Source organism: Malaclemys terrapin, chromosome 2, assembly GCF_027887155.1.
Source record: "Malaclemys terrapin pileata isolate rMalTer1 chromosome 2, rMalTer1.hap1, whole genome shotgun sequence".
Lineage (NCBI taxonomy): Eukaryota > Metazoa > Chordata > Testudines > Emydidae > Malaclemys > Malaclemys terrapin.
In genome coordinates this window covers 47,835,402-47,858,950 of record NC_071506.1, presented here as the reverse complement: position 1 = coordinate 47,858,950, position 23,549 = coordinate 47,835,402, and the positions used below count along the sequence as shown (strand labels likewise).

The window sequence follows — 23,549 nt, the reverse complement described above, 5'->3', positions numbered from 1 at the left end:
GCTGCTCTTCTCCCACTGAAGTAATCTGTAAGGCCACTACTACCTTCTCCTCCTCTAAATCCCACATCTACTGATTTTTCCAAGGGGAAAAATTAGTGGGTTCTCTGCACCTACTGGTAGCCAAGCTCCCCTCACCCCTGCCTCACCTCCTCCTCCTCCCCCCTGAGCACGACAGGTCCCCTCTTCTCCACCTACCTCCCAGCGTTTCCTGCCCGCCCGCCGCCAAAGAGCTGTTTAGCAGTGTTAGCACGCTCTGGGAAGGGAGAGAGGGGGGGAAGGAATGTGGCACGCCCAGGGGATGAGGCAGGAAAGAGGTGGGGCTAGGGCGGGGATTTGGGGAAGGGTTTGGAATGGGGGCAGGGAAGGGGTGGGAAGAGGTGGGGCAAGAGTAGGGCCTCATGAAAGAGGTGGAGTGGGGGTGGGGGCGGGAGGTCAAGCACCCACGGGAAAGTGGGGAAGTCGGCACCTATGAGAAAGTAGTGTTGAAAGTATGCAGCTCTGATAAATCTTGAGTTTGGTTTTGGTGGTGTATTTTGATGATTTATCAGAGCTGCATACTTTCAACACTACTTTATAGTGCAGAATGTTGGGGAATGAGAAAGTATGAAATGTCCAAACTGCCTTCATTCCATACAACCTGCCTCAGAAAAATCCTCTGTATCTTTTGGCCCAGAACAATCTCAAACCAAGATCTATTGACAATGACACAATGCAGCCAAGAGGATCTGAGCACCATCATTGCCAGGAGGCGTTGGAGATGGATCGGTCATGTGCTTCGGATAGAAACTGATTCCATCACCAGAGTAGCAATAAGATAGACACCTGAAGGCAAGTGAAAACGAGGCCACCCGAAAACAACATGGCGAAGAGCTGTGGAAGCCAAGCTGAAAAACCTGGAGCACAGCTGGGGAACCATTGACAGACTTGCCAGAAACAGACAGGAGTGGAGGAGCTTTGTCACTGCCCTAAACACCAAAGGTGTAATAGGAACATGATGCTGATGATCTATGAGATATTACCCACCTGATATCAGTGAGGTACAGGGCAATTGAGGATACTTATCTGTAGTTTAAAAAATCATTGTATATTTGTTCATCTCCCCCCACTTTTTAGACTGGAAGTTCTTTGGGGAAGGGTCTGTCTTTCTATGTATGGGAAGTACGTAGCACATTGTGGATTTTAACACCATCATGAAGGGGGAAAATTTTGGAGACAAAGGACAATTATGCACCTAACTCCTTTTGAAAGTCAATGGGCATAGGGTGCCTATTTCCCATTTGTACCTCTAAAAGTTTCTGCCAGCCACCCCCAAAAGTTATATTGCCATTGTAGTGAAACATTAAATTGAAGATAGCTTCCAGTCTCTGTTCCTAGTTTTCTTAACAGGCAGTAAAAGGACCAATTTGAATACAAGACTTAAATAGGGCTCTATGGTACAGTTCAGCAAAAACATGGCACATTTTAAAAGTTTCTAGAGCCTCAAAATGAACCGGAATGTTTGGTTTCCTTCAGTAACTATTTTTTCTTCCCGGTGAGAAAGTTTTTTAAAAGATCACTTATATGCAGTTTGAACAAAAATATGAATAAACAGCAGGTATCTTGTATACCATTTTATTAAGCAAGTTAACAAGAAGGGGAAGGGTTGATATATTTCTGCAAACAAGTCCTGAGGCAGAGATCACAAGGTGAGCAAGGCACTCTGATACCATGGTGATAAGAGTGTTGTGAATAGCCAGACAAATAGGTAAACACAATTGCTATGCAATAACAGCATTTCAGTTGATCAGCTCCATGAAGGAAGGTATTTTATTTTTCCTGCTGTAAAGCACTCAGAGCACCTTGACAGAGGGCCCTGTATAAACCCATTATTTCTAACATGCTGCCACACGGATGATGATGATTCCCCAGTGATGCATTGAGTGGTTCAGCTGTTTGCTTTCCTCCAAATTTAGGAACATCTGCTAGCTGCTGAGAATTTCCTCCTTCTCAGGCCCACCCACTGCCTGCTGTTTAAGGCGAGAATACCTCATGCCAGTATTCATATTCCTCTAAGGATCGTCTGCTGTCTCCAGGAGTATAGTGGTGAGGATTTCATCTACCATAAATGATTATTTCAGAAAGAGTAAATATTTGCTGGGAAAATTACCTTAGTCATTGTGTTTGCCTCAAGGGGAAACATCTGCTTGCTCAAGACATCTTTATTGGTTCAAAAGTTGGAAAAGCACCCCAAGTTAGTAGACAAATTTAATTGGCCAAATACTTCCCTGGTGTAACTTCACTGAGTTACAGCAGGACTAGATAGGTCTAGAGCAGTGGTTCCCAAACTGGGGTTCATGAACCCCTGGGGGTTCACAAAATGTTACAGGGGGTTCTCGGGGGGGGGAATTCCCTAATGGTGGACAGAACTGTCCCTAGGGACTCCGGACAGCACGGGGCCAGTAGCCCGGGGCCCCTGGACTTCCAAGAGCTAAGCAGATCAAAGCAAGCATATCTATCACACTGAGGAGATTTAAACTTCAAGACTCCTTATAAAAAATGGAAAGGGAGATGGGTATTTTTGGCTGTTTTTAAAATTAAATAGGCAGCTAGTATTGTTTTTAAAATTATTATGAAGAACAAGTTTAAGCTTTCTTGTAACGTCCGTTGTTTGCCTGAATTCGAGACCTGAATGCTTATGTACGAGGAACTCTTTGAGTTGGCTTCTTAAATATCTTCATGCTGTTTCACATCTGATACTCCTGGATGAAACATAGGAGCCTTGTGTTATAACAGGCTTATTCAAAGAGATACAAGCTACGAAAGTGAGATCTTGGAAGAGTGTTGCCATTTTCATAATGTAATAATACTGTAATGATAAATAATAATTAATAATAGTGTGTAATAAGCACTTCATAAAAACAAATTTTATATTTCCAAGATCAATGCTTTTATAATTTATGCTCAAGTAAAGGAGAAAATCCCTGGAAATACTCATTTTTAGGAGGGGATTTGTGAGACTTGACATTTTAGTGAAAGAGGTTCACAGGTTGTTAAAGATTGGGAACCACTGGTCTAGAGGTTTCCTTAACTCTTAACAATTATTTCTTGTATAAGAATGAATCAGTGTTCATCTGGTGTCTAACTGGCTAATCCAAAAGCTAGTGGCAGGTGAGTGAAGATGTTGTTGCTCTGAGGAGAGTTGGCATTTTTTCAAAGGGACACTATTAAGGGCCCAAAAGCAAGCTATTCCGCTGGGTAGGAAAGATAGAAAATGTGGCAAAAGACCACCTTGGCTTAATGACGAGATCTTGCATGATCTAAAAAATAAAAAGGAGTCCTATAAAAATGGAAACTAGGACAGATTACAAAGGATGAATATAGGCAAACAACACAGGAATGCAGGGGCAAGATTAGAAAGGCAAAGGCAAAAAATGAGCTCAAACTAGCTACAGGAATAAAGGGCAACAAGAAGACTTTTTATCAATACATTAGAAGCAAGAAGAAGACCAAGGACAGGGTAGGCCCACTGCTCAGTGATGAGGGAGAAACAGTAACAGGAAATTTGGAAATGGCAGAGATGCTTAATGACTTCTTTGTTTCGGTCTTCACCGAGAAGTCCGAAGGAATGCCTAACATAGTGAATGCTAATGGGAAGGGGGTGGTTTTAGAAGATAAAATAAAAAAATAAATAAAAAAGTTAAAAATCACTTAGAAAAGTTAGATGCCTGGAAGTCACCAGGGCCTGATGAAATGCATCCTAGAATACTCAAGGAGCTAATAGAGGAGGCATCTGAGCCTCTAGCTATTATCTTTGGAAAATCATGGGAGACAGAAGAGATTCCAGAAGGCTGGAAAAGGGCAAATATAGTGCCCATCTATAAAAAGGGAAATAAAAACAACCCAGGAAACTACAGACCAGTTAGTTTAACTTCTGTGCCAGGGAAGATAATGGAGCAAGTAATTAAGGAAATCATCTGCAAACACTTGGAAGGTAGTAAGGTGACAGGGAATAGCAAGCATGGATTTGTAAAGAACATATCATGTCAAACCAATCTGATAGCTTTCTTTGATAGGATAACGAGTCTTGTGGATAAGGGAGAAGCGGTGGATGTGGTATACCTAGACTTTAGTAAGGCATTTGATATGGTCTCGCATGATATTCTTATCAATAAACTAGGCAAATACAACTTAGATGGGGCTACTGTAAGGCGGGTGCATAACTGGCTAGATAACCATACTCAGAGAGTAGTTCTTAATGGTTCCCAATCCTGCTGGAAAGGTATAACAAGTGGGGTTCCGCAGGGCTCTGTTTTGGGACCGGCTCTGTTCAATATCTTCATCAACGACTTGGATATTGGCATAGAAAGTACACTTATTAAGTTTGCAGATGATACCAAACTGGGAGGGATTGCAACTGCTTTGGAGGACAGGGTCATAATTCAAAATGATCTGGACAAATTGGAGAAATGGTCTGAGGTAAACAGGATGAAGTTTAATAAAGACAAATGCAAAGTACTTCACTTAGGAAGGAACAATCAGTTTCACACATACAGAATGGGAAGAGACTGTCTAGGAAGGAGTACGGCAGAAAGGGATCTAGGGGTTATAGTGGACCACAAGCTAAATATGAGTCAACAGTGTGATGCTGTTGCAAAAAAAAGCAAACATGATTCTGGGATGACGCAGGTGTGTTGTGAGCAAGACACGAGAAGTCATTCTTCCGCTCTACTCTGCGCTGGCTAGGCCTCAATTGGAGTATTGTGTCCAGTTCTGGGCACCGCATTTCAAGAAGGATGTGGAGAAATTAGAGAGGGTCCAGAGAAGAGCAACAAGAATAATTAAAGGTCTTGAGAACATGACCTATGAAGGAAGGCTGAAATAATTGGGTTTGTTTAGTTTGGAAAAGAGAAGACTGAGAGGGGACATGATAGCAGTTTTCAGGTATCTAAAAGGGTGTCATAAGGAGGAGGCAGAAAATTGTTCACCTTAGCCTCTAAGGATAAAACAAGAAGCAATGGGCTTAAACTGCAGCAAGGGAGGTTTAGGTTGGACATTAGGAAAAAGTTCCTAACTGTCAGGGTGGTTAAACATTGGAATAAACTGCCTAGGGAAGTTGTGGAATCTCCATCTCTGGAGATATTTAAGAGTAGTTCGATAAATGTCTGTCAGAGATGGTCTAGACAGTATTTGGTCCTGCCATGCGGGCAGGGGACTGGACTCGATGACCTCTTGAGGTCCCTTCCAGTCCTAGAATCTATGACATTTTAGATTTTTCCAGCTGAAGAAAAATTACGCAGTAGAAGCAAGAATGATGTCCATTCCTGAACACGTTCTTCTAGACTGTCTAGTTTTGGTTTTTTGGTTTTTTAGTACCCAAGTCTTTCTGAAAAATGTCAGCTTCCCATCTCTCTCTCTCACACACACACACATATAATGGAGCATTTTGATTTTCGGCTTTGCTCATGTTATACTGTCACAAAGAAGACTCAATTGAAAAAATAGACATCCTTCTCTGAAACAGCTGGTATAGGTTTATTTTCCATTTATATAAAAAGGGCCCTGTATCTATGGGAAACTTCCAATCAGGTGTTTGCTATTTGCAGATTTGAGCATTGGCAAGTACTGTATGCACATCATTAAATAAACTGGCATGTTTCCACTACCACAAGAGATAAATTAAGTAGAGGATAAATTTAAACTTGGCACAGAGCTGTTTACCAATTTTTAAAAGCAGATTAAAGTTTCCGGCAAGAGGATTAACAATAACAGGGTGGCAGCTGGAAGAAATCAAGATTCCATTTTATCACATGCAACAGCTCCTATATTCTGTTACTATTCTTCATGCAGACCTCAACAGTAGGTACAGCTAGTCTTGGGCTTGGCCAAAGAATAAACATGACATAGACGAGCTCATAGATATTTGCATTGCAACTAATTAGAAAATAGGGATATTGTACATTGGAATCTTAGCAGAATTATCCCTTCTAAAAGGACCATTCAAAAAAATATTTTCTGGTATACTTTACTATTAAGTAGATATATACTCTTAACTAAATACTGCCTATATTTTCAAACCTCAGTGCCTAGCTTTTAAATCCATGTTTAGGCTCCTAAATAGTTTTTCATTGTAGCTTTTTTTCTCTAGTAAAAAGGATAATTGATTTTCAATATCTGCTGCCTAAACGTGCCTAGTGATATTGTGCAAGCAATAAAACAAATATGGTCACACTGAAACGTAGAAACTGGAGCTGGAGGATGTGTTAAACCCTCTAAACTCGTGAGGAGAATTCCCTTATTATATTCCTAAATACTTTACCCAGTCTAGTTTGAAAATGCTCATTACACATTAGTCACTATTCCACAGGCTCAGAGATCTCACTGCTAGGGAATTTCCCCCTGATGTCGAGATTACATTTTATTTTGTACCCCTTCATCCCCTTACTAGGTATCTTCTCTTGGACTGTCCTAACTCACTGATTGTGAACATGTTTCATATTGTGGATCACTCATTAAGTCAGCCATTCTTTTTGGGGACTTGCCTGCTTCCAACCACAATGTCACACTTTCCCTGTGGCACCTAGTGTGCTTTGTTACATGAAAAAGCCAAATGGAGAAAAATACTATTAATCAGATGTAGTACTTGTTGAAAGATGGGAAATTTCATAGAATTATTTGTTGGTTGATTTTTGTTGATGTTGAATATTTGAGCAGCTCTATAAAACAACATTATAAACAGTTACTGGATTACCTTATCTCTCCAAATACAGCTCCTGCTTTCAGGGTAACCAGGACTTTTGTACCATCTGGACCTCCAAGAACTTGAACTTCTCCCTGCTTGATGATGTACATCTCTCTGCCAATCTCTCCCTGGATGCAGAAACATCACACTTTGAGTGGAATAGTCTGACAAATGCCTCTTAACAGACCCTGTTTGTCATATGCATGTTTCCCACGGTTATGGGGAATAAGATCTAGATTGTGATACCTTTACTCACAGTGAGTAACAGCTGACTCCACAGGCAGTCTCATTGATTTTGAAGGGACTAGTTGTGGTGTAAGTCATTATGATCGTGGGGGTTGGATAAACCCTGCTGAAGCTGGTGGATGCATAACTGCTCACCCTTCATTCGGGATAAATGTAAGACAAGGAAGCACCAGACACAGCCACGAAAGTACTGGTAACGTGACTCTAAGAAACAGCAGAGAGCATGCTTTTGGGCTTAGTGCTGGCTAGAAAAGGGCTTGGAATTGTGAGCAAATAAAATGTCTCCTGCTGTTTGATTCCTACTGTGTTCAGGGAAACAGAACTTTGGGTAATATTGTTTGTAAATAAACAGGATTGCATTAAAGAATACTTGATTCCATCATCAATTTCTCCTCCTAATGGAAATAACCCACAAGATCTTTGGATAACTGCTCAGGTCAAAAGGGGTAACAGCATGTGTATCACAGCCTAGCCCCGAGTGGATGAGGTAGGTCAGTGGTTCCCAAACTTGTTCTGCCGCTTGTGCAGGGAAAGCCCCTGGCATGCTGGGATGGTTTGTTTACCTGCCGCGTCCGCAGGTTTGGCCGATCGTGGCTCCCAGTAGCCGCGGTTCGCCACTCCAGGCCAATGGGAGCTGCTGGAAGTGGCGCAGGCCGAGGGACGTACTGGCCGCCGCTTCCAGCAGCCCCCATTGGCCTGGAGCAGCGAACCATGGCCACTGGGAGCCACGATCGGCCGAACCTGCGGACGAGGCAGGTAATCAAACTGGCCCGGCCCGCCAGGGGCTTTCCCTGCACAAGCGGTGGAACAAGTTTGGGAACCACTGAGGCAGATAATTACCATGGTGTTTTAGTTAGCACTAGCATGAACTAATTCTGAAGGGATCTGATGTGACTTGATATATTAACTTTAATGTATCTAAGAAGAGTCATACACTGTGCATGTAAAAGTACTTCAGCATTTTTAATTTTTTTCTAATGATCATTTCCATAATTTAAAAGGAAAATCAAGAATAATTAACCAATCAAAGCTTCTGCTGTCTCTTGCATATTTACCAGTGAATTTGAGCCTTTGCTAGCTGCTTAATTAGCATCCAAAATGAAGTAGATTTTACCTGGATACAAAGGATTGACAGATTGTATATGTGACAAATTCTAGCCATACTGAAGTCATCTAGTGGGCTAAAGTGTAGCATGATAGAATAATATAGGACATTTACATGTTTTATATGTTCAAAGGGCTTTACAAACATTAACTTAACAATCCTCACACAACATCCCTGTAAGCGAGGTGAATAAATATTCCCATTTTACAGATGGGAAACTGAGGAAGAGAAGTGAAGTGACTTCAGTAAAGCCATACAAAGCAGTCAGTGGCAGAGCCAGGACTGAAATTTTCCGGGTTTGATTCCTATCCCTCTGCTCTGCTCATTCCTCCAGCCCACACTGCCATTAGAGCGAACTGAGCAGGGGTGGGCCAGTGTTTCTGTATTTGCGACTCTTATCTACCCAACTATATCCTTTCTTTACAATTCTATATTCAGTTCCAATTACAGCTGCAGCTTTGAATTAATGTGTCATTATTGGCCATGATATATTTTATTAGAGCAACACAAAAGCCTTGCGCTTGTAGTAAGCTATTTACTAAACACTGTGCTTGGGTAAAGCAATATATTTATTTCTAGGGTTTCATTGCTGAGGAAGATCACCTGAATCTAATTGCAGGATCAAGGCTTTAATCTATTATTATTTTATTATTTGTACTACAGTAGTGCCTAGAAATGGTAGCCATGGATCAGGACCCCATTGTGCTAGCTGCTGTACAGACACAGAACAAAAAGGCAGTCCCCTGCCCCAAAGAGCTTACAATCTACGTAAAGCAACATATGTAAAATTGTACAGATGTGACTGTATCCCTTCCCACCCACCCGACCACCTTACATTACCTGGTGCCTAAGGTCCCAGTTCTGCAGTGAGCACCACATGGGCAGGCCTACTGACCTGAGCCTTCAAAACTTGTACATAAAGTTAAGATTTTGTTATGTTTATTTTTAGTAAAAGTCACAGATAGGTTGTAGGCACTAAACAAAAATTCACAGAAGCCCTGACCTGTCTGTGACTTTTACTAAAAATAATGGAGGGAGGGAGGGTTGGTCGGGGGGAAGGAATGACACCTGGATCCCCATGGGGGGGACTGACAGAACCACAGCCATGGGGGGCACAGCTCCGGCTCCAGATCCTGTCCATGTTGCAGGGCAGGGGCACACAGCCACGACTCCAGCCCCAGCTAAAGCCACAGAGGGAGAAGGTAGGGGTGCACAGCTCTGACTCCAGCCCTGGCAGAAGCTGTGGGGGAAAGGGGACACAGAGCCCCCACCAACCCTCACTGAAGCTGCGGGTCAGGGGCGCACAGCCCCGGTTCTTGCTGCAGCTGCGAGGAGGGTCACACAGCCCCGGCTCTGGACAAAGCTGCGGGTTGGGGATGCACAGCCCTGGCTCTGCTCCCACTGCTGACAGCTGAAGCCAAAGTCACAGAGGTCCAGTAAAGTCACAGAATCCATGACTTCCCTGACCTCCGTGACGAAGTCGTATCCTTACTTATTACTCCTGGGGGAATTCTGTGCCAACAAATTAAACATTCTGCAAAATTCTGCGTATTTTATTTGTCAAAATAATGCAATATAATCACACCAGTGTCACATATTTTGTTAATTTATTTAAACTACCTTAACTACCTTAACAGGGAAAAAAAATCACAATAACTGTTCAGCATTTCCTAAACACATGAAAATTAAGTCACAAATACTTGATAACTAATACCCTGCATTTCAGTTATAATCCTGGATTTTCATTTAAATTACATTACAGAACACCAAAATAAAAGTGAAGTAGAATGTCGCTCTAAATTGCTCAGACTTTCACACATGAAAGTCATACAGGTTTGCTAATCATTGTCCTCCATTTTTTTTAAATGGGTAAGTAAAATAGATCCTGAGCTGTGATCTAACCCTATTGTGCCACCCTGGCACAGGAAGAAAGCCAGAAAGCACATAGATCTTCCTAGCTGAGGATTCCCTTACTGTCACAATAAGGGTCCTTTATACCACTCTGGCAATGTAAAGGAGCCTTAAAACTTTTATACATATTTTAGGCTCCTGGGGGAATTGACTAAGAATGGGAACAATTCACTGACAATGGGAACATTAGCAGCCTGCCTGCTTAGTTGTTACATTTCTGTTCTGCCTCAGCAACAGAGCCTGCCTTACACAGCCCTACCCATCCAAGCTGGAGACACCCCAACAGCATGGGAGAGAGAGTGAGTATCTCTCGCTGGTTCACACACAGGCAGGTGCCCAGCCCCGCCCCCTTAAGGTCTCTCCAAAGACGCTGAATCAACAGGACTGCACACAATGCAGAGAGTTAATCATGACTTTGCATCTTTGCAGCATCTAGAGCTTAAATTGTAAGCTCTTTGGGGCAAGGACTTTGTCTTCCTATGGGTTTGTACAGCACCTAGCACAATGGGGCCTGAGTCTAATTGGAGTTTCAGAGCACTACTGCCATATAAGTGCTAAATAACCACAACTGGTAAAACACATGCAATGTTTAATTTGAGCACTTGTAACATCTCAGATGAAGATCTGTAGTCTGTTTGCGTGTGCATACATGCAAAAGTTTTGAACTTCTAACTTCTGCAACACGCTATATCCATTTTAAATATTCAAACTTAATGATGTGTGTCAACAGATAACTTGTGTTTGTACAAAGCAGTTTCCCAGGCTACCAAAATTTTATGTTTGATAATATAAATAATAAAATCCATATTGTCTTGTTCCAGCTTGAAACCTGAGAACACATTATTATTACTACTCAGTATATCATAATTATTTTTAAAATATGTAATTCACCCAGGATTAATTTTCTTTAAAGTATACCCTTGACCTATAGCTGAACTTTTGTGCTAATATGTTCATTATTTTTACATTTGAAAAACAAATAGTCAAGCTCACCTTTTTGCAGACAAAGTCACCAGGTAAATACACAATGGATTTCAGTCTCAGCAGCATGTCGTAAATCATTTGAGTATCACACCCCTGTTAAAAATAATTAGAATTTTGCTATACTTGTGCAGTACTTGAAATGATTACTGAGAGGTTTGTACTAGGAAGCAAGAGATAGCAATACAGGAATGTATTGAGCTAATGCTTCAGGTACTGAGTGTGGATTTAAAGCATCATAAAGGTCAATTTCGAGGGTAGAGAGAATGCTGGAGGAACTATTTGGGTACCTTTAAGGCCCTTATCATGATATTAACTGAGTGCCTCAACCTCTATCTTCTCTGTGTTTTGAAAGAATAGTCTTTCTACCTGTGAGATGTCTGTATATGTATGTGACTCTTGTGCTGGTCTAATTAAATGTGTTCAATGCTATGGTTAAAGCTGTGGGCCAGATTTCTGGTGCATTATTGCTCAGGTGGTATAAAAAGGCGCCACCATATGGTTGTTTTTAAGCAAACATGGCTCCTTGTCCGATACAATAGATTTAAAATGATGAGTGCAATGTTACTAAGCGGCTTTAAACAACGTTTATGGGTGAGGGGGAAGCACTGGGTCAGATTTTGCTATTGGGACAAACCTCTAGTGCTGTAGTGTCTTCAGAAGCTACAGGAATGTTCTGACATCAGCTACAGAGATTTGTACCAGCAAAGGATCTGGCCTGATCTATTTAACCTCTCTCATAATTTCCCATGACAAATGAATTAGGACTAAAACTATTGTGTGTCATGACTTTTCCTTATGATTTTTTATTAATCCCATGGCAAAGACCCAACCTTAATCATTTATCACATATGTCCATGAGACAACTATAACTACTTATAGTAATAATCATTAGAAAGTCCATTTGCACACAGTTATCAAACAGTAATATCCAGAGTGTCACAGTTATTTACCTATACCTGGAACAGGTAAGAACTGTGACCTCTCACGTAGCACTGGGTACAAGTGGGCAAATGACACTTCCTAGGGAAGATTATTTTTCCTGCTACCTCATCCTTCTGCCCCCTTGGCTTTCTTATACTCCCAAACTGACATGCAGACTACACCACCATTTGCCACCTCTGAATCTGGCGGATAATGTCAGTGTAACTGCACTAAAATAACAACACAGTATCACTCAAACTTTTTTGGCTTCTGCATTGGATGAAGAGACAGGCACTTGGCTCAATCCAACCATGAGCTTCCATTCACTTGGCAACCTCTTGACCTTATTTTGCCTTTAATATAACTAATGAAAAAAATGTCCTAAATACTGCAACATGTGCAAAACTAGATTTTATAGCTCACAAGAACAACATGTTGCTCCGTTCTCCTTTAAAACTACTTGCTTTGAATAGGTCAACTTTATTGACAATGGCAAAGTTCACATCAATTGCAATGGCTAACTGCATTTTGGTTGGCATCTGCTCCAGTAATTCTGATTCATCTGTAAGAGAGAAAAAAAGACCCCAAAATTCCTAATTACAAAGTGGAAATGCAAAGGAAGAAAGAAAAAGAGCAGCAGCAAGGGAATTTTAAAAAAATCAAAATGAATCTTTCCCTTGTAAAGAAGAATAGCCTAATAGAGTTAAATCTAACATACATGAGATCTAACAGAGGAATATTCTTTCAGACTAACAAATTGTGCAATAAATTAAACTGCTTCTTCAGAATTCCAAGCAGAACATATTACAGATGGATAAACATATGTAAACCCCTTGGTTATTTTTAGACTCCAATTATTTTATATATAGAAAAGAGAATTCCCAAACTGTAGCTATTGTATTACAACAGGTGCTAATCCTGGGTTTAATCTAATTTTCAAATATTCAAGGTAGCCTTGGAACTACATATGACGACTACCATAAATGAAGACTTGCTGTGCTGCTAGAAGTTCAGGTTAGTGATCCGTCTTTAGACACTACACTTTTACTGCATGAAAGTACAATATGTAATAATTCAAAACCTCTTAGAAAACACTTCAATCCACTGACACCAGTACAGATTTTTCTCTTAATAATATGTGTGTTTCTGAAGGCCCTACAAAACAGCACATTGGGTTGGCTTTTTTGACGCTAGTTAACTAGTGTGTGTCTCTCTCACCCACCCCTAGACCATTCAGAAGAGATCAAATGAGATCCATGTATTCCTTGGATCTAAATAGAACATTTCTGCTGTGAGTCAGTGTGTGAGCAGATATGGTATAGTTTGAGAGTCATCTTACCCAGCATTCCTTGAGAGTCCCATGTGTATTCGTACCACCTTCGAACACGATTCTGAACTACTTTTGGAATTGTATAGGTGTTCATGTAAGAGACTGTGTTATCCATGTTGGCACGGTAATAATTCTGTCCTGCTGTAGCTGCTCCAATTACATCCCGCATCTGCAAATATCAGTTATTACTACAAACACTTTTCAGTGTTAACAGTCTCCGTTTTTAAGTGATTAGTCATTTTGCAAACACAAACACTTTGCTTTGTTAAGACACCTCTACCTCGATATAATGCAACCCGATATAACACTAATTCGGATATAACGTGGTAAAGCAGCGCTCCGGGGGGGCGGGGCTGTGCACTCCAGTGGATCAAAGCAAGTTCAATATAACGCAGTTTCATCTATAATGCGGTAAGATTTTTTGGCTCCCGAGGACAGCATTATATCGAGGTAGAGGTGTATAATTGTATATGGTATAATGTACCATTAGTGGTAATGAATGGATTGAAACTAAGTTGCATTAAATAGTTGTGTTTTCACCTGTTTTTATTTTTTATTTTAGAGGGACATTGACAACTTAATGTAGCCATGTTAAAAGTAGTTTCACATACCATAGCTACCCCTAAATGCCCCTGCCAGTATTTGTGATTTTTATATTTTTCTATTTTAAACATACTTTTCTCTTTCATGTTTCAGAGTTAAAGTGAAAAATACAGTCTAATGCATAAATTAAACAAAGTGTAAATCTTCCAGTTATAGGAAATCTGTGCTATTTGTAAGTAAAATATTTTCAGATGGAAGCATGATTTTTAAATTGAAGGTCTTCCTTTAAAATGCAATAATTAGGCCCCACTTTGCTTGGCATGCAATGGCAAATCAGAACTGAAGTTAAAAATGTAACACCAGTTGATGCCACTAGACGTAAGAGTTTGTCAGTGTTTCCCTCGTTAGATATTTTTTGATCAGTCATAAAAATCAGTGTTCAGCCCAAGTTGATCTTGAAGGTCTTAGCACAAGAGCACAGTTTAACATTTCTACAAAAAGAGTCACATCTCTTTTCAAAAATTTAAATGCATTAATGTTTGAAAACACCCTATTCTCTAGGTACAGTTACATTTTTGATAGAAGGTTCAAATATCATTGTGTTGACAAATTACTAATATGATTGTGGGCTAAATTCTGCTGTCACGCTGGTCGAGGTCTGGAGGAACTCTACTGAGCTCACACTCTCCCCATCCCAGCCCTTCCCACCTTATCTGGGGAGGGCCAGAGCAGGATGTCTCTGGCCTGGCTGGAGCTGCTCCGGCGGGCCAGGCAGTGCAGCCACAGCCTGTTCTGGGGGGCGGGACTGAGCGGCACGGCTGCAGCCTGCCAGCCCCGGAGCTGCAGCTGCTTCGGAGGCTGGGGGGAGAGCAGTGTGGCTAGAAGCGGAGAGACTCTGGCCCCACCTCTTCCCTTCTCTGCTGGCTGTGCTGCCTCTCCTTGCTCCCTCTGTTGGGGGGGAGGGGCTGTATCCCACCTCTCCCTCTCTATACCCGTTCATAAGCCGACCCTCTTCTCTGGTGCTTCCCTTTTTTACTAAAAAAATTCTGCTTATGAACGAGTATATACGGTACTCTGGATTTACACCAACGTAACAAAGAAGAACTTGTCAAGTACCTTTAAACCTCTTTGAAAACACAGAAGTTATCCACTGACTGAATATTCACGTATCTTTTCACTTATCTATATTTAGGCCTTGATCCTTCAATTGACTCTGGACTGGTGGAGCGGTCCATTTGCACAAAGTCAACTGCAGGACTGGGGCTTTAATAAGGGACCTAGGTTAGATGAAAAAAATATTAGGTTTGCAAACTAGATACCCAAAGATTTGGCTGTTTGGCCAGAATTTCTTCAAGTTTATCTAATCATCAGGCTAGAAATCTTATATGAAGAGATGCGCTGCTGCTATTTCCAGTGTTTGCTGGATGCACAGGCATAGTCTGTTTCTTGATATTTTAGTATTTCTTTTCCCACTCCTTGTGTTACCAGGAAGTTAGAGGTATACACCCTGTTATTTACTTGAGACTTACAGACTTCTTTTACTTGATTTGCTGAACTTTTTCAAATCTTGTGGTCAATAGAAATACAATTAAATGCAACAGTTCCTGTGTTTGCCTTTTCATTTGAGCTCCCCATCATACAGGGATTTCTGCAAGAGTCCAGTAGGACTCACTGCCACATGTAGGAACTGTAACTGTTGTTCTTCTGCAGCCAGGAAAGTTCTTTTCAAACCTTTGGATATGAAATGTAACTCCAGTAGTTAGGTTGGAAAAAAACTTTTGTTGCTGCCTATTACTTTGGAAATTTTGCAGATTTTTCTCTCAAAACTGGATGCAAATGAATTGAAAACAAGAACACTGATTTAATCTTACCCACAGGTTATCATGTGCCAAATTTGCAGCTGTAACATATGGCAGACAGTAAATCCCTCATTTCATGGAGTTCTTAGGACTTCAATGGGTAGTGATCAACGGCTTCTCAATGGGTAGTGATCAACGACTCAATGTCTAGTTGGCAACCGGTATTAAGCGGAGTGCCCCAAGGGTCTGTCCTGGGACTGGTTTTATTCAACATCTTCATTAATGATCTGGATTATGGAATGGATTGGACCTCCAGCAAGTTTGTGGATGACACTAAACTAGGGGGAGAGGTAGATACGCTGGAGAATAGGGATAGGGTCCAGAGTGACCTAGGATTGGGCTAAAATAAATCTGATGAGGTTCAACAAGGACAAGTGCACAGTCCTGCACTTAGGACAGAAGAATCTCATACACTGCTATCAGCTGGGGACCGACTGGCTAGGCGCCAATTTTTCAGAAAAGAACCTGGGGATTACAGTGGATGAGAAGCTGGATATGAGTCAACAGTGTGCCCTTATTCCCCTCTATTTGGCTCTGGTGAGGCCACATCTGGAGTAGTGCATCCAGTTTTGAGCCCCCCACTACAGAAAGGGCAAATTGGACAAACTGTAGAGAGTCCAGCGGAGGGCAACGAAAATGATTAGGGGGCTGGGGCACAAGACTTATGAGGAGAGGCTGAGGGAACTGGGCTCATTTAGTCTGCAGAAGAGAAGAGTGAGGGGAGATTTGATAGCAGCCTTCAACTATCTGAAGGGGGGTTCCAAAAAGGATGGAGCTAGGCAGATGACCGAACAAGGAGCAATGGTCTCAAGTTGCAGTGGGGGAGGTCTAGGTTGGATATTAGGAAAAACTATTTCACTAGGAGGGTGGTGAAACACTGGAATGGGTTACCTAGGGAAGTAGTGGACTCTCCATCCTTGGAGGTATTTAAGGCCCTGGCTGGGAAGATTTAGTTGGGGTTGGTCCTGCTTTGAGCAGGGGGTTGGACTAGATGTCCTCCTGAGGTCTCTTCCAAACCTTATCTTCTATGATTCTATGAAAACTTTGTAAAATCAGGGGGAATACTAAATAACCTGCAGATACATCAGTATTGAGTGCAGTGTTGTACCATTCATGTTTTTAAGAGTGATAACACTTAAATGCAATCAGGGCTGCTCAGGGGGGCAAGGAGGATAGGGAAAGGGGCAGTTTGCCCAGGGCCCTCTATTTCAGAGGACTTCCAAACCTGACTGACAGTGTGACCTGGCAGATGGGGTCGCAGCGCCACTCATGGAAATTTGGCAGCTGGGCTAAGCCTGAGAAGCGCTGCAAGCCTATCCATCAGGTTGCAATGCCAGGAGTGGGGAGCCAGGCCTAGCCCCACGAGACAGGAGCTGAGCCACCACTGCAAACTGTGTGCTGTGTGGTCTTGCTTTCCAATCCACCTCCCGCCCTTCCCCGGGGCTTCCCCTCAGTGGTTCTATTTAGGAAGGGTGGGAGCAATCAGTTCCAGATTTTGCCATAGGCCCCCCAAACCCTCTGTGCATCCCTGATTGCAATTAACAGCAAGTGCAATTCATTAATGTCTAAAGATAAATCCAAAAATGGATATTAAAATTATAGTGTAGCAGTGCTGAGTGACCCAACAGAGATTACTCTCCCAGGCCATGAGTGGACCAAGGCATTTCACGTAAGCCAGTTTCATAAATTTGTGAGCTCTGATACTGTAATCTGAGCCATATGGGCAGACCTCCCTGTAGAGTTCCACCAGACAGGTCCAACTGCAGGATTGAAGCTATGGCCTCCAAAATTGGGGTCCACTGTAAATTACGAAGGGCCATATTTGGAACTACAACCATAGATAAATACATCTGTCAGAAAAATATATACAATGGAGACTCAAAAGAGTCCTTGAACTTTTTTGATCTTCTGCTTCAAACTTTTCTGTATTATGTATATGAATGGGACCATAAAGAGTACATTGTATTTACACGGCAGTAATTTACACAACTGTATATTTAGCGATTAATTCATTTGTTTACCTGACCAATTAAGCTGGAGAACACAAAGACACCCGTGAAAAAATTCAGTAGCTGAAAGATTATCTCAAAGAGGGTTTGCGGTTCTGCAAGACCACCAATGGTAATTAAAGTGCGCACTGCCCAGTAGTAACACCTCAGATACCTGGGGATACACACAGCAAACATTTTATTGACTTCAATGGGACTATTCACATATTTAAAGTTATGCATGTGTTTTGCTATTTTAAGTCCAGGGGGCTCAGCATCTTCCAGAAACAAGCCCTGTGACGCCTTTCAGCTTAAAAGCTCTCTAAGGCTTTACAAATAATTGCCCAGTCCTACAAACCCTTAATAATGGGAGCAGACCCAATAAAGCCCCAAATTAGGTGCATACAGAAAATACAGCAGCTACTTACCAGTGCCCAGTAATTCTATATGACAGTTTAGGACAATAGCTACTTGAAACTGCCAGGGAGGATTTTAGGCAGGCAGAATGCAGTTATCCTTGATGTAAATACCATGGTGATAAGGGCACAATTAAAACCTTGCTAAATAGATTGAAGTCAGGTCTACACTAGCAGCACGTTGCATGTATAACTACACTGATAAACTAAATTAGCAAAGAACTCCTACTGTGGACGCAGCTTATACCAGCAAAACTGGACTTTTGCTGGCCCAGTTAATTTTAGCTTTCCTCCCGCTGAGTGAAATAAGTTATATCAGTGTCACATTCCGATGTGCAACCCAGACCAGTGGGGAGCTGTGTCACCAACTGCCTTGCAACCTTGAACCTCTCACAAACAGCATGCAAGTCATACCCTAAGAGTCTATGTATTGCTGTAGCCTTCGAGCAGCACTCCAGTCACACTCTGGCTTCCACCAGCCTTGGCTACCACTTGCAAGGTGGCCCCAACACACTCCCAGTCCTGAATTTTCTCTAAAACTGTCCAGCCCTCTCCCTGGGCAGTTCTGATATTAAAGGTCCATTGCCCCTGTAAGGGGTCAATATTCAACAGTTTGCTATTTCAACTGGAGTACCCTAACATTTCAGTTTAAACACAACACTGGATTAGTTTTGATTAAAAAATAAAACAGGTTTATATAACTACAAAGAGATTTTAAGTGAGTATAGGTATAAGGTATTAAAGTCAGAAATGGTTAAAGGTGAACTGAAGATAAAACACTTTCTAGTAGCTACAACTTGACTTGGTTCAAGCTAAAATCTTTATCACATGTTCTCTGCAACATTGCTGACCAAATTCTCAAGTCAGCATGTGCCACCAAATTCAAAAGGCTAGTTCCTTTGTCTTCTTAGGTGAGAGAGGGGGAGAAAGAAAGAGAAATGGGGGAGTTTTTGCCCCTCACTTTTATAGTTCTATCTCCCTTTGAAATGCATTTTTCTGAGGTTACCCCTAGATAAAGTTCCTTCCTCTGTGAGGATGGAGACAAGGAGTCTTGTGGTGAAAGAAGTTCCATGTTGTTATTTACGAAAATGCAGCGCAATCTGTTCCTGCCCCGCTTTGTTGCCAAAGAACGGCCACTTGACCAGTAATTGCCAATCAACTTTGATGACACCTGGCTAGAGGCATCAGCTTGTCTTTTGTCTTTGAGAAACAGGTTTAGCCCTCCCCAGACTTGTCTGATAAACACATTTCAGTCATAATTTCAGCTTATGCTCAAATCATTATATATAATGTGGCTACACACATTTCACCATATTATAGACCCATGAGCTATTAGTTCTCAAATGATATCTCACAAGGCATATTTTGCACAAAGATTATTACAATAGCGTGTAGGGTGTGAATACAGGGGTGCATTCAGTCGCAACCAGCAAAAGTGCAGTTTTGCTATTTTAACTATGTTTATGTGAGCAGCTTTTTGCCACCACAGCTATGTCAGTGATAAATTGCACCTCATCACAGCCTGGCTGACATAGCTATGTCAGCAAAAGTTTGAAGTATAGACCTGGCCTGAGATTAGAAATTAGCTAAAACACCAGTGCTAACTCCCTCACTTTTGCCAAAAGTGCATTGGGATGTTTAAGAATCACAGCAGAACATTAACTCTGTTTTAAATGACATTTGAAAGATGGCACTGCAAATAGCACTACATCATCCTAATACTAAAATGGGATTAATTAGATTTTTAAACCAGTTCATCGTTTTAGTGAAAGTGATAGTGTTCCTTGCTCTTATGAGCTAAGGTATTTTTAAAGAGGTAATTGAGTCTTTAAAAAATACTTTTCATCCCTAGTAAAATCACTAATTAATATTTATAATGGAGCATTCTGAATGTCTTGACAATCAAATTTTAGATCCTTTTCAGATTATTAGAGTTGTTAATTTTCCCTAACTGTACAATAAACTCTTCGATTTTGCGTATGATTGCATTTTACATACTTTTTTTTAAAGATTTATTAACATTTTATTAAATTTAGAAAGAAACTTAATAGGCAGTACAAATAACTTGAGGTCTCAATCCTGAAAATAGATGCTCCAGTGCATATCCTTTCTGTCTGCCTTGAGTCCTGAAACCACTGACCTGTTTGCAGGATTGCGACCTAAGTTTTAATTTACTCTTATCACATATATCCTTAGAGGGGTAATGCCATTAATATACTGTATAGATGACAGTACAATTTGAGATCTATGAAGTGGTAGTTTTTTATATAAATTCTGTGACAGCTGAATGAAGGGCTACTTCCAACAGGCAATTCCCTGTTTTAAACCACTTGATATACCTAATGTTTTCAGTATGCTTTTATTTGACCTTTTAGTTAAAGGGCAACCTGTGATAAGCAATCGATTTTTTGCTGATCCCTTGGGTGGTCACGTTAGGCTGGCTTCACTATAATGTGATTTAGTAATTATCACTTTTACCACAATTATCCACTTGCAGACTTTAACAGCTAGAATTGTCATTTTTCATTAACAATTCTGACACTGAAAATGCAGATCTGTTAATACTTGAAACTAATCCCGTCCCTTGTCCCCTCTCCCCAATATTGTAGTTATAACATGGACATCTAGATTAAACCCCTCTATTGTTCAAAGAGTTCCACAAATTCAGCATCCTTCCAGCAAAGTCTGTGTAACCCACATCTAGTGGCACCAAGACCACTTAGAGAGAGAGATAAAATGAGTCTGCTCTGCAGCCTTAGCGAATAGCCAGTTGACTTTTAGCTCATGCGGTAGAGGCTCATGCACTAAGCTCCAGAGGTCCCTGGTTTGATGCTGGTGACCGGGGTCTGTCGGCGTACATCTGCACAAGTAGTAGCTCTGTTTCCCATGGGTCTGTGGTCAGGTAAATGTAAAGTGAGGAAAGGTTATGTTTCTGTTTTGCACGTATCACAGCTTTTAGGGTGAAAGGACATTCCTAGCTCATTTGGAACGCCATAAGGAGTAGGTTAGTTAATGCCTAAAAAGATATCCTGTCTTCACTGGACATAACTGAGAATACTGTGCTGGTCCTGAGCTACAGCCTTAAGAACTTAAAAGTAATAAAGGAAACGGTGCTACTTCTGAACAAGTGGCCTCGGAAATTCAGAGTGAGTAAGATGTAGCATTGGCTTTTGGCGTGATGACTTCAGCATGATAGAGATTATAACACTGATTCTGGTCTATGTCTCTGAGGATGTCTGGAAAACAGATGATACAATGTGAGTGCTATATAGATAGCAGCCTGAGGAACTTCAGGGGTTGGTCTAATACTGTGTATGTATCTACCTGAAAAGCAAGTGTATGTTTTAAAAATAATCTGTTCATTACTAGCGATACGTTTAGTGCAGTGCATACAGTACTTCTGTGGTCTCAGTTCACACAGATACTTTTTACAGCATGAGTCATATGCTGCTCACTATATGTCAGACACAAGTTTTATGTTTTCCCCATTTATTCAGTTTATTGTTTTTCCTTTAATCTGAACTAAAAATTCAGAAATATAAGGTCACTCTGCCAAGAAAAAAAAAAAGGAAAAAAGAAGAAGAAAATGTAAAAACAAGGAGCCAAAAAAGATAGATTCCAAATGCTATGGTATTAGCAGCTCTGCTTCCTGCTAGCTAATTATATCTTGAAATCATCACTGCTTGTCAAACAGCAAACTGGATAGCTGAAAAAATTAATGTTAAACCAAAGTAGAGACAAGAGTGGGATTTTCCCTTTACATAATATAGACAGTATGTTTAGCCCTCAGGCAATCAAACCATCAGATTTTTCCCTAAAATACGGAACACAAGTAAAAACAATCATAAACAATGCAAACAAGATAACTCTATGCAAATGGGAATATTTCTCTTTCATAAAAATTCATTTCAGAATACAACAAACTGTTTGCATGGCTTTGGTTAAAATAGTCAAACTTTGATGTGTATGAAGGATAGCATAACTGAAAATGGTCTTCAAGTTTTAAGCTGGTACTTGTGCATCCATTTCATTCAAGAAGACTTAGGTCTTCCATATTAGAGTCCTCCAAAAATACAACCCAGACAAAGCAAGGATAGTAAAGTGGTGGGTAAGTTCTGGCCTTCTAATGTCTCCAATCCTGAAGCTTCTTTCCCTTAAATTGCTTTTTGTCTGTTGACCAATAGCTTGCTGACCTCAGCCACTAAACAGGTGTGCTATATACATTTAAATAAAAAAGGAAAAAGCAGAAAGCCCATGAAAGTCAAGTTCTCAGACTGAAGGACAAAGCTGAACTAGCTAGAGGACATAGGAGTTGCAATAATGCAATAGGACTATCCTACTACAAGCAGCTCTGAGGTCAACACCCACAAGAAGGAAAAAAGCCTGGTCACATTTGACTTAATAGGCTGAAAATCTAAGCTGTGTGCCAAATAACACTCTAACTAATCTGGTTGCAAATGCTAACATAGACCATCCACAAACTGTTGTTCTATGACACAAATCTTTGTTCCTTGTCATGGTTTAGCCTAGACCGAGCCCAAGGCTGAACCAGAACCAGGAACAAAAGTTTGTGTCCTGGAACAAATCGTCGTGGAGAATTGACACTCACATTTACAGTCACATTAGCCATTAACTTGCCTTAGCTCTCTATTATCTCATGCTACAACATGACAACCCCCGTACCCCAACTTGTCCAGCCAAGCCTACTGAGAAGATTGTGACTGCCACAGCCAGACAGACAATTCAAAATTCATGTAGCTACATTAATTAAGGATGTGCCATAATTTAGTTGCAGACATTAGAGAAAACTGCACTTCAATTGTAATATTTGCTCAGTTAATCTGAGGGCCAGTAACTGAGCTCTTCGGGCAGGGAATGTGTTGTTTTTATAGTGCTTGGCATGACGGGGCCCTCATCCTGATCAGGATAATCACGTACTATTTCAAAACCAATGACAATTTTGCATAAAAAATACATTTTGAGACTTTTGCAATCTCTTTGTGGATAATTTTCAAATAAAAGAAATAAAAGAAAAGGTGAAACACACTGAATACATTTATTGTCAATTATTCACTCAGTCGTACTTAGGAGAGGTTAGGAGACCCATGCAACATACTAGCATGTTGGGTTAGAGACTGTACATAAGGCACTTGACTTGGCAAATGTCATAGGTTCGAATGGTTCCATATTCTCATGTCAGGAAAGCTTAGATGTAATCTATCTACATTCTTATGCTATGCTCATCACCACAGCTTTTGATTTGATTACCTCTTGTGGGGCTGTGTTGTGGACACTATTGTGAGGGTTACGGGGGAGGGAAATTTTGATTGACACCTAGTCTGTGGCAATGGGCAAGGACTTTGACTGAAAGCCTCAACCCCGAAGATTTTGATGGGTTTGGGGAGAGGTTAATGAAGACACTGCAAAGTCTTAACACAACTTGGAGAGACAGACAGCAGGCTGGGACTTGAAAAGAGAGCTCTTTGGATTGTTTTGCCGGTGGTCTGAATGTGGTGCTACATGTGTGA

The 23,549-nt window shown here is 41.1% G+C and overlaps 1 protein-coding gene across 1 annotated transcript in view; it reads right to left on the bottom strand.

Annotated features, from left to right (window-relative positions):
- CNGB3 (cyclic nucleotide gated channel subunit beta 3) overlaps positions 1-23,549 on the bottom strand; it is a 118,473-nt gene that overhangs the window by 10,381 nt on the left and 84,543 nt on the right. The window contains exons 11-15 of the mRNA XM_054017097.1: positions 17,639-17,780; positions 13,225-13,384; positions 12,350-12,447; positions 10,974-11,057; positions 6,728-6,846 (exon numbers count right to left, since the gene is read on the bottom strand). Coding sequence (XP_053873072.1) covers positions 6,728-6,846; positions 10,974-11,057; positions 12,350-12,447; positions 13,225-13,384; positions 17,639-17,780 — 603 coding nt within the window. The remainder of the gene's footprint in view (positions 1-6,727; positions 6,847-10,973; positions 11,058-12,349; positions 12,448-13,224; positions 13,385-17,638; positions 17,781-23,549) is intronic.